Source organism: Myripristis murdjan, chromosome 22 (assembly GCF_902150065.1).
Source record: "Myripristis murdjan chromosome 22, fMyrMur1.1, whole genome shotgun sequence".
Lineage (NCBI taxonomy): Eukaryota > Metazoa > Chordata > Actinopteri > Holocentriformes > Holocentridae > Myripristis > Myripristis murdjan.
Window position 1 is genome coordinate 14,966,578 of NC_044001.1, and position 12,059 is coordinate 14,978,636.

Here is a 12,059-nt window from a genome sequence, read left to right on the forward strand (position 1 = left end):
TCCTAATCAACACATATGCAAGGTTATGAAGGGTTACACCTTCCTGTTCATTGTGTGTGTGTGTGTGTGCGTGCGTGCGTGCGTGCGTGCGTGCGTGTGCACCTGTGGGCTGACACACAAAAACATGGCATTAATGCAATATTTCCACTGTGTGCTTGTGTTTCATTTCAGCTGTTATATCAGGAAAGATCTTTTCATTACTTGGCGGATTTGACAGTGAAACAAGTAAGTGTTTTCCACAAAAGCATTGAAAGAAAAAGATGTTAGCATGAGTTTTTCACTTGCCTTGGTCTTTTCACCAACAGCATTTGGTGGTTGTTGCATCCCTCATGTCTGCAATAAAAGTCACAAACAGAGGTGAGACAGGAATTAGCCTGCAGGTGCTGCAGGCTAATTCCTATCCATTCTAACCTTAAAATGAAATTAAAACTCTGGCTTCCTTTGTAAAATACTTATATGACTCTTCTTCATGTTTCTTAATGTTTTGCACCTCTAGATAGCAACAGGGTTTTCTGCAAAAAAAAATATTTGATCTTCTAGCATTCCAGTCTGCTGGAGTTCTTATTTTTGCTGGTGATTTTAACGTAATTCTTAATCCAAGTCTTGAAAACAGGAAAATCACCACCACAGAAAGATGGGCTAATAAAAAATGATGTCTGGAGAGATTTTCACTGTCTGGATAGAGTTTTTTTTTTTTTTTTTTTTTTCAAATCACCATAATGTTTATTCAAGGACTGATTATGTTTTTATGCAAAAATCTGAAAGGCACAGGCTAAAAGAATGTGAGAGAAGCTAGAGAGAAATATCAGACCACTCAACTATTTATTTAAAATTACATTTAGATAGCAAACCAAAATCAACAACATGGAAACTAAATATGAGTGTGCAGAATAACAGTGAATTCCAAACATATCTGAATGATAATGATAAAATTAGGGATCCTATTTTTAAGACAATCATGATATAGATGAGAGGGAATACAAAAAACATTTGAACATTTTTATCAGTCTTTGTACACCCAGCCTAAACCATTTGATCCCTGTTAGACTGAAGAATTCCTGAGCCAGTGTGAGCTGCACTCTTTGGTCAAACTACATAATGATAAGTTAACAAAAGAAATAACACTAGCAGAAACTGACATCTCCTCGATGAAATCCTGCAAATATCCAGGGACTGATGGATTCCAGGCAGAATGGTGTAAAGCAATGAGGGAGGATTTAATACCAATATTACACAAAAGCTTTAATTATACATTGAGGGAGTGATTTTTCCCTCCATCTTGGAGGGAGGCTATTATCTCGGTAATTCCAAAAGAGGGTAAGGATTTAATGAAATGTGGGGCATACAGTCCTATCAGCATTTTAAATCAAGATGATGAAGTTTATGTAGCTATTTTAACTAAAAGAATGGAGGAAGTGATGCCCTTATTGACAGAGGAGGATGAGACTGAATTTATTCAAAGTAGGCAGACCCAGGATAACATTAGGAGGAGCCTCCACACAGTTGAATATATAACAAAGGAAAAGCTCAGAGCTATTTGACTTGGTTGGAATCTGAAAAAAGCTTTTGACTCCATGGGATGGGCATTTCTTTCCAAAGTAATGGAAAAGTTTGGTTTTCATGAAAAGTTCATTAAGAGCATTAATCAAGCAATAAGCCCCGGGAAGCTGTGGGTTACAGTGATTTTACAACAGCTGAGGGGCGTTCTAAGGCACGACGTGCAGCAGTTGTTAAATCACTGTAACTCACGGCTTCAGGGGCTTACTGCTTTTATAAAACGGTTACCCTACATATAGCCCATAAAATAAACACGCAAGAAAAAAATCAATAATTTATCGGTAATAATGCAACAATAAAATTGAGAACTATTCATTCTTCCACCAAGCAAGATAGAGTGGACAGAATGGTTGCCAAGCAACACAGACGCTAAGATTGCTTTTACATCTAGCGCCATCATCATGTCACATCAGGCTATCTGGGCTCGTTAATGTTGAATTGGATATTTCCATTAATGGTGCAATTGTTAAAATAGTGTTCAATTATGTTTGGACTCCTCTTTGCAGGTACAGTGGCGTGCGTTTTGCGACAGGTGTGTTTTTGCGCAGACGTATGCCTAACGTCGGTTATAACAATAACAATAATAATAAAAGTATACAGTTAATTTACCATACATCGGCGCTGTCACACTGTGTCCGCTTTGGGTGGAGATAAGAGGCAGGTGGATCAGGAGGCAGCAGGGAGAGGTAGGCTATTTCTCCAGGGAGGCCACCGGACACAGTGCGTTACCCGGCTGCTCATATATGAATCCCCGCAGGCTTTCTATGTTTTTTTCGGCAGCATATTTGTGATTTTTTGTGCATTCGTTGAAAGACAGGCTTACATATTTTAGGCCATTTTCGTCGTGGCAAATGCTGAAGGATTCGGGCTTTAATTTGCGGTTTCCCTCGTTCGCCCTGCATCCCAAATGAAGCTGCACGTCAAACCAGACTTTACGGACAAGCCCCCAAAGTGTGTTTGAACTTTGTGCCTGAAAGTGCTTAATCTTCTGGCAGTCTGCCTCGGTTATGGCTTGGTGGTGGGAAGATTTGTCACGTCCTTCTCGGCAGAGTTTCTTTACCACACCGCCGAAAACATTGTTGCTGGTGGTGAATTCAGCGTCTTTTAACAGACACCAAGCACCTCCTCCAACCGCTCATCCAGGCTCAGGCCATCCAGCAAATCAAAAGTCACTAGAAAGTCTGACATTTTGTTGACAAAAGTCTTGAAACAAATGTAACCTAACAAGTGAGTTGAGCTCAGAGTAGTTGGTTGCTAGGCAACCCTATGTCTGTTTACACTGGCACATCTATAAAACATCTGGGTGTAAAACTAACCAAAGACATGTCCCAACTGTACAATGAAAATTATAAACATATTAACACAAAGACAAAACAGGATTGAGATAGATGGGCTTTATTGCCTCTGGACCTTGGCAACAGAGTGATGACAATAAAAACAATTTTTTTACCCAGATTACTCTATCTTTTTCAGTCCTTACCTATTCATGTTTCTGATAATCAATTTAAAGAATGCGATAAGGTATTATCTAGATTTATTTGGAACAGTAATCCACCCAGAGTAAGATAGAAAACTTTACAGTCACTGAAGGATAGTGGTGGGATGGGCTTACCAAACCTTTAAGGTTATTATTTAGCAGCACAGCTAAATCCACTGTTACTCTGGTGCAATCAGGAATACTTTGCAAAATGGAAAATCATTGAGTTCTCATTGTTAGACTGACCTTTACAGAGTTTGCTAAGATGTCCATTAACCACTAAAAATTATATCATCCAGAATCAGTGGGTTAGATTTTCTATTGATCTCTGGTCCTGTTTAGTGAAACAACTCAACATTCAAAAAGAAATACAAATACTAACATGGCCAGTGTATGACCCAGATATTAATCCAGTTGTGAACGACAGAGGATTTATTGATTGATTGGGAAAGAAAAGGAATCTTCTTAACTAGGGAAAAAATGGAATTAAAAAAACAAATGAAATGAAAACTCTGCAGCCAATGGCGGAGCAGCATCACCTTCTAATGATCCAGGCACATCTCCACGACTCATATGACAATGGAAATGGAGTTTCTGTTAATTGAAGTTTGACGTGCAGATTCATTTTCATATGTGATTCATTCATTTTAAGTATAAATCACAATTTATGTAATGTTAGTGTTTTACTGTACTATTGTGTATTATTTGAGTGTTGAAAAGCAAAACTTGATTTAGTTCATAGGTAAGGTGATTTGAATTTTATGCATTGTTTTCAGAAATTGAAGAATGCATTAGCCCTGTGATGGACTGGCGACCTGTCCAGGGTGTTTCACTGCCTTATGTGCGCTGGGATAAGCTCCAGCACCCCCCCCCCCCCCCCCCCCCCCCCCCCCCCGGGACCCTTGTGAGGATAAGCGGTTTAGAAGATGAATGAATGAATGAAGAATGCATTAAATCTATGGCACAGTGTTGTACTGCAAACACAAGTTTGTTGCTATTGATATATTTTCCAGTGGTAATCTGGTTTGTGAACTGTGGCTTGACTAGGAAGGATGATTTTTAGCACTGACTAAGCCTTGTTTTTAAACAGGCAGACTTCTGCTTTCCCTTGGTGTGCTGTTTGGGGTGATGACTGTGGTTTCTCTGGTTTTTTTTATTGGTTTTGGTGAGTATTTTTATTTGATTTGTTGTCAGTAACAAGCGTTCCATTTGTTCCAACTTCCTAATCAACACATATGCAAGTTTATGAAGGGTTACACTTTTGTGTGCGCGCGCGTGTGCGTGTTTGTGTGTGTGTCTGTGTGTGTGTCTGTGTGTGCGCATCTACAGGCAGACAAACAAAAACATGCATTAATGCAATATTTCAACTGTGTGCCTGTGCTTCATTTCAGCTGTTATGACACAATTTGACAGTTTATTTGGTAAGTGTTTCCCACAAAAGCATTGAAATAAAAACATATTAACACGAGTTTTTCACCTGCCTTGGTTTCTGTCTCTGGGGAAAAACTAACAACAGGACATGGAAAAGATCAGCAGGTGGAAACACAATCAAGGAGTAGGGAGTAGATCAAGATATTTTAAGGAAGTATTTAGTTTTAAGTTTTGAACTTGTGACAGTTAAAGTGCTGAAATTAGTGGCTTTACTCCAAGACTTTACTCATCCACAGTAACCAGTGTAGCTGTAATTAGTAACTTTGCAGGATACTCAAAGCAGTACCAGTAATAGTTGTGTTGCTTTTCTGTGCATTTTTAAAACAGTAAAGAATGAAAATAAATCACATGTATGTGAAGGTCAGAGAAACTATTTTTTGAACTTTGACCTGCAGAGTCATTTTGATATGTGATTAATTCATTTTAAGTATAAATCACAATTAATGTTATGTCAGTGTTTTACTCTACTTCAGTGTATTATTTGAGTGTTGAAAAGCAAAACTTGATTTGGTTCATAGGTAAGGTGATTTGAATGTTTTGCATTGTTTTCAGAAATTGAAGAATGCAATGGCCTACAATGACAGAATGAGGCTGCTGCTGAGAGCTCCAAGAAGCTCCAGTGCAAGCCATATGTTTGTCAGTGTCGGGGTACCTACCTGCCCTGCTGTTTTACTTAACCTGATGTATAGATTTATGTGTAGGGCATCTGAGTCAGAAAATAACTTAATTGCTGTTCTGGCTAACCCTGTACACAGTTCTGTCAGATTTTTCTCCAAACTGTGGAGTCACTGGCGAACATGTCTGTATGTTAGACATTGAATATGGTGGAAAGCTCTGTGTTCATCTTTTTTTTACTGTGCTGTTTTTATTGTGATATGGATCCCCTGGGTCTGAAATAAGGGAATAACATTAAATCTATGGCACAGTGTTGTACAGCAAACACAAGTTTGTTTCTATTGATATATTTTCCAGTGGTAATCTGGTTTGTGAACTTTGGCTTGACTTTGAAGTAAGACTAACACATTTTTAGCACTGACTAAGCCTTGTTTTTAAACAGACAGACCTCAGATTTGCCATGCTCTGCTGTCTATGGTGATGACTGCAGTTTCTCTGGGTTGTTCGCTGGGTTTTGGTGAGTATTTTTATTTGAATTGTTGTCAGTAATCTGTGTTCCATTTGTTCCAAGTTCCTAATCAACACATATGCAAGGTTATGAAGGGTGACGCTTTCCTGGTGTTCATTGTGTGTGCGTGTGTGTGTGTTTCTCTGTGTGTCTGTGTGTGTGTGTGAAGCTGCAGGTAGACAAGCTAAAACATGACAACATGCATTAATGCAATATTTCCACTGTTTGCTTGTGCTTCATTTCAGCTGTTATTGGAGGAAAGATGTTTTCATTACGTAGTGGATTTGACAGTGAAACAGGTAAATGTTTCCCACAAAAACATTTAAATAAAAACATGTTAATATGAGTTTTTCACCTGCCTTGGTCTCTGTCTCTGGGAAAACACTAATAGCAGGAAATGAAAAAGGTCAGCAGGTGGAAACACAATCATTTTATCCAAAGAAAAATGAAGAGGGAGTAGATCAAGATATTTAATGGAAGTATTTAGTTTTAGGTTTTGAATTTGTGACAGTTAAAGTGCTGAAATTAGTGGCTTTACTCAAAGACTTTACTCATCCACAGTAACCAGTGTAGCTGTAATTAGTAACTTTCCAGGATACTCAAAGCAGCACCAGTAATAGTTGTGTTGCTTTTCTGTCCATTTAAAACTGTAAAGAAGGAAAAAAAATCACATGTATGTGAAGGTCAGAGCAACTATTTATTGAACTTTGACCTGCAGAGTCATTTTCATTTGTGATTAATTCATTTTAAGTATCAATCACAGTTTATGTAATGCAAATGTACATACAATACAAGTTTGTTGCTATTGATATATGTTCCAGTGGTAATCTGGTTTGTGAACTGTGCTTGACTTTGAAGGAAGACCAACACATTTTTAGCACTGACTAAGCCTTGTTTTTAAACAGGCAGACTTCTGCTTCACATTGGTGCTCTGGCTGCGGTGATGGCTGTAGTTTCTTTTCTTTTTTTTCTGGGTTTTGGTGAGTATTTTTATTTGATTTGTTATAAATAACCTGCGTTCCATTTGTACCACTTTCCTAATCAACACATATGCAAGATTATGAAGAGTTACACTTTCCTGTTCTTTGTGTTTGTTTGTGTGTGTATGCCTGCGCGCGCGTGCATGTGCATGCGTATGTATCCGTAGGCAGATGAACAAAAACATGACATTAATGCAATATTTCCACTGTGTGCTTGTGCTTCATTTCAGCTGTTATAACAGGACAGATCTTTTCATTCCTTCGTGGATTTGACAATGAAATAGGTAAGTGTTTCCCACGAAAGCACTGAAATAAAATCATGCCTTGGTCTCTGTCTCTGGGGAAAAACTAACATCAGGACACAGAAAAGATCAGCAGGTGGAAACACAATCAATTTATCCAAAGAAAAATGAAGAGGGAGTAGATCAAGAAATTTTATGGAAGAATTTAGTTTTAAGTTTTGAACTTGTGACAGTTAAAGTGCTGGAATTAGTTGCTTTACTCAGACTTTACTCATCCACAGTAACGAGTGGAGCTGTCATTAGTAACTTTCCAGCTCCAGAAAACATTCCTGTTTGAACTCAAGTGCTACAGCGATGTGAGGTCACTGATTGGATGTGACCAGAAGTGCAACATGCCTGAAAGTTTCAACCACTAGAGGGCAGTGCAGCACAAGTTTTCTGCTGCTGTTGACTCCCTCTTTAAAGGAAAGTGCATGTGTTGTAAGTGTGGGAATGAATTGACTGACATGTAAGGGTTTACAGATGTTACTTACTTGTTACAGATGTTGATTCTATAGTCAGCCATTCACCTCAGCATCAACATGATACTGACAAAGCTGTAAAGTGACTGAGCACACTCCTGCATTCACCACCACACCTTCAGCTTCAAACAGCACCTCCAGGTTGTCATTAGGACTCAACACTGACCTGCAGGAAAATTGTTTTCCTTCAGTTTCCACAGTGGCAGCCAGATTCCCAGTTTGCACACGCTGGTTTTTAGAATGAAATTAAAGTAAAGCAGTAGGAATTTAGCAGCTGAAGTCAAAGGCCAGTTCCCACAGACACCAGCAGCATTTGGTTGTTGTTGCGTCCCTCATGTCTGCAATAAAACTCACAAACAAAGGTGAGACAGGGATTAGCCTACAGGTGTTGCATGCTAATTAGGGAGCCTGGACTTAGAATGACCTAAAGTTGACAGATATCTTTTTAAAGTCTTCATGGTGGCAAGAAAAAAGGCCATAACAAAACATTGGTTTCATAGGAAACCTCCAACTGTAAATCAATGGAAAGATATAATTAAAAACATTCAGTGCATGGAACGGATGACCTTCAGCTTAAGACTGCAAAGAGACAAAGGTGATACTCTCTGGGAAAACATATTTATACCTTACACACAGAGATGAAAACCTGTTTTTAATTCTGTATAAAAATAAGTCAAAATTCTGTTCTAGTTTCTGGTGAAATCCTTCTTTCCTCACTCTCTCTCTCTCTCCCCACATTTTATTTGCATTTTTTTCCTTCTCATGATAACACTGTATAATATTTGTTTTTATGTATTTTACATATTTCTTCCTCACCTTTTTTAGTTTTGTATTTCTCTCCTTTTGATTTGCACTCCTGTTCATATAAAACTTTGAAAGATTTTAATAAAAAAAAAAACAAATGAAACTAAACTCTGCAGCCAATAGCAGAGCAGCATCACCTTCTAATGATCCAGGCAAGTCTCAATGACTCCTATGACAATGGAAAATACACAAGTAAATACTAACAGTAAAGAATGAAAAAAATTACATGTATTTGAAGGTCAGAGTTCCTATTTATTGAACTTTGACCTGCAGAGTCATTTTCATATGTGATTAATTCATTTTAAGTATCAGTCACAGTTTATGTAATGTAAATGTACACAATACAAGTTTGTTGCTATTGATATATTTTCCAGTGGTAATCTGGTTTGTGAACTGTGGCTTGACTTTGAAGGAAGACTAACACATTTTTAGCACTGACTAAGCCTTGTTTTTAAACAGTTGAACTTTGGGTTTGCTTTTTTCTGCTGGCTGTGGTGATGGCTGTAGTTTCTCTGGGTTGTTCACTGGGTTTTGGTGAGTATTTCTATTTGATTTTTTTTGTAAGTAACCTGCGTTCCATTTGTTCCACGTCCCTAATCAACACATACGCAAGGTTATGAAGTTACTCTTCCCTCTTTTTCACTGTATGTGTGTGTGTGTGTGTGTGTGTGTGTTTGTGTGCATGCATGAGCATGCGCATGTATCTGTAGGCAGACAAACAAAAACATGACATTAATGCAATATTTCCACTGTGTGCTTGTGCTTCATTTCAGCTGTTATAACAGGAAAGATCTTTTTATTACTTGGCGGATTTGACAGTGACAGTGAAATAGGTAAGTGTTTCCCACAAAAGCATTGAAATAAAAACATGTTAACATGAGTTTTTCACCTGCCTTGGTCTCTGTCTCTGGGGAAAAACTAACAACAGGACACAGAAAAGATCAGCGGGTGGAATCACATCATTTTATCCAAAGAAAAATGAAGAGGAAATAGATCATTATATTTATGGAAGTATTTAGTTTTAGGTTTTGAACTTGTGACAGTTGAAGTGCTGAAATTAGTGGCTTTATTCAAAGACTTTACTCATCCACAGTAACGAGTGTAGCTGTAATTAGTAACTTTCCAGCTCCAGAAAACATTCCTGTTTGAACTCAAGTGCTCCAGCGATGTGAGGTCACTGATTGGATGTGGCCAGAGGTGCAACATGCTTGAAAGTTTCAGCCTCTAGAGGGCAGTGCAGCACAAGTTTTCTGCTGCTGTTGACTCCCTCTTTAAAGGAAACTGCATGTGTTGTAAGTGTGGGGATGAATTGACTGACATGTAAGGGTTTACAGATGTTACTTACTTGTTACAGATGTTGATTCTATAGTCATCCATTCACCTCAGCATCAACATGATACAGACAATGCTGTGAAGTGACTGAGCTCACTCCTGCATTCACCACCACACCTTCAGCTTCAAACAGCAGCTCCAGGTTGTCATTAGGACTCAACACTGACCTGCAGGAAAATTGTTTTCCTTCAGTTTCCACAGTGGCAGCCAGATTCCCAGTTTGCACACGCTGGTTTTTTGAATGAAATTAAAGTAAAGCAGTAGGAATTTAGCAGCTGAAGTAAAAGGCCAGTTCCCACAGACACCAGCAGCATTTGGTTGTTGTTGCGTCCCTCATGTCTGCAATAAAACTCACAAACAGAGGTGAGACAGGGATTAGCCTGAAGGGATTGCATGCTAATTCCTAACCTTTCTGACCTTAAAATGAAACTAAAACTCTGGATGGCTTCCAGTTGCACGACGTAGATAGTTGCATAAAAATTCAGATCTAGACTGAACTGCTAAAAATTCCCCTGTAATCGAGGTCATTGAGCTTGAAAGTTTTTTTCTAAGCTAGGCAATGAAGAGAGGACAAGAAGAGGGCCAAAATCAGTCACTCAGAAGTCATAAAAAGGGAGAACCATTGAGAGAAGACTTTTACTCAGATGTGCAAAATGCAGATTTTAGTGGTGATCATGACCATAAGTCTATGCTAATAGAAACTGTCTCGTATTATCTATTCGCGACATCATAAAGAATCCATGGCTTTGGCGATGTTTGGACTGGAAAAAAGATATCTTCAAGCAGTTTTTCAGATTTTCAGTGTAGATTTCAGGATTATTTTAAAAACAAGTTCATGACATCCAAACAGACATCTACCAGAAAATGAAGGAGACTGCAAGTTAAATAGGCACTGTGTCACAAAGCCTGGAGGATGCCAAGCAGCACATCGGAGAGGTGGAAACGGTTGTTGTGGCATTGAGTGAGACTTTAACCTACATGCTCAAAGTTCAACTTTAGCTAAAATCAAGGATCAGTGAATTTGAAGGACACTCACACCGCAACAACATCCGAATCTACAGTATCAGAGAAAGGGCAGATGGAACCTCCGTGGAACATGGTGGAAAATCTCACAAAAGTTGAACTCGGAGAGAACTGCTCTGAACGTGAATGATCTGGGCATTGAAGAGGCACATGAGCGCTCGGGCCCCAACCTCGGAGAATCCCCCATGATCTACGGTTGTAAGATTTATCAGATTCAGAGTCAAAGAGAAGGTTCTCTGCTCTGTGTGGAAGAAACCCATCACTGTTGATGGGAAAAGGCTGTATTTCGACAACGACTACGCAACTGGCGTGATGGGGGAAAAAAGAGAGAATACCTGCCAATCAAAAAAGCGCTGAAAGAAAAAAGGAATCTGGTTCAATATACCACTGACCAAATTACGCGTTTTCCTGGATTCTTGAACTGTCGCATATGAGAGCGCAGATCAAGCTGCTCAGGATTTGCGAGCTAAAGGCCTCCCACTACCACCGAGACCCGAGGGAAGATCAAAAGAAGCAACGTGGCTGAGCTCCTGTTGGGAAACAGCAAGAGGTGCCCGATGCAGAGTCACTGAAACGGACATCATGTCTGAATATTACAACTTAACATTAATGTTACTCTGACTCCAGACTTTTACAGCTTCTCCACTGTTTGAAATTGAAGGACTGTCATGGTAGGCTGCCTTTTTCAATATGCAAATGTTTTATTATTATTATTATTATTACTATTATTATTATTATTATTATTATTTCCATCCTAACTTGCAAGCAAAGACTGAGCCATCTGCCAGCCTGCAGAGCATATTGTTTGAAATCAAACATTGTCTAATTCTCCCTAAATTTTCTTCCCAGTTAAAATTATGATTACATTACTATTAAGAGTAGTCCAACTTATTATGCAAATGATATTTTTGTCCAATTTTCCTAAATAGTCAATGAAAATGACAGTCAGTATAATTTTCACCAAGTCACCAACAGTTAGAGTATAATTTGATTTTTATTGAACAAAACTCAAAATGAAAACAGATTTTTTTTAAAAAAAAATAAAAAACTCAAAATACACTGTTCCAAGCTATTATGCACAACAGATTTTCAAAACATTTTGTTGGATGTAAAGAACTGAAAATGGTCATTTGTTGACTTTGCAGCATTAGAAGGTCATATTTACGGACATCAAAAGCTATTTCAATCAAAAACATCTTAACAGGCCAAATTACATGTTAACATAAGAGCCCTTCTTTGATATCACCTTCACAATTCTTGCATCCATTCAACTTGTCAGTTTATGGACAGTTTCTGGTTGAATTTCTTTGCTGGATGTCAGAATAGCCTCCCAGAGCTGCAGTTTTGATGTAAACTGTCTCCCACCCTCATAGATCTTTGGAGCATCCTCTTGCTTGAGGATGCTCCAAAGGTTCTCAATAGGGTTGATGGTGATGGTGGCCACACCATGAGGTTTCCTCCTTTTATGCCCATGGAGGCCAATGCCTCAGAGGTATTATTAGCGGCATGAGATGGTGCATTGTCGTGCATGAAGATGATTTTGCTACGGAAAGTACGATTCTTCTTTTT

At 38.6% G+C, this 12,059-nt stretch overlaps 1 protein-coding gene across 1 annotated transcript in view; it reads left to right on the top strand.

Annotated features, from left to right (window-relative positions):
• The window catches only part of LOC115354037 (uncharacterized), a 114,270-nt gene that overhangs the window by 7,871 nt on the left and 94,340 nt on the right, over window positions 1-12,059 (top strand). The window contains exons 7-11 of the mRNA XM_030044192.1: window positions 172-225; window positions 6,494-6,568; window positions 6,799-6,852; window positions 8,595-8,669; window positions 8,909-8,968. Of these exons, the coding sequence (XP_029900052.1) occupies window positions 172-225; window positions 6,494-6,568; window positions 6,799-6,852; window positions 8,595-8,669; window positions 8,909-8,968 (318 nt within the window). The remainder of the gene's footprint in view (window positions 1-171; window positions 226-6,493; window positions 6,569-6,798; window positions 6,853-8,594; window positions 8,670-8,908; window positions 8,969-12,059) is intronic.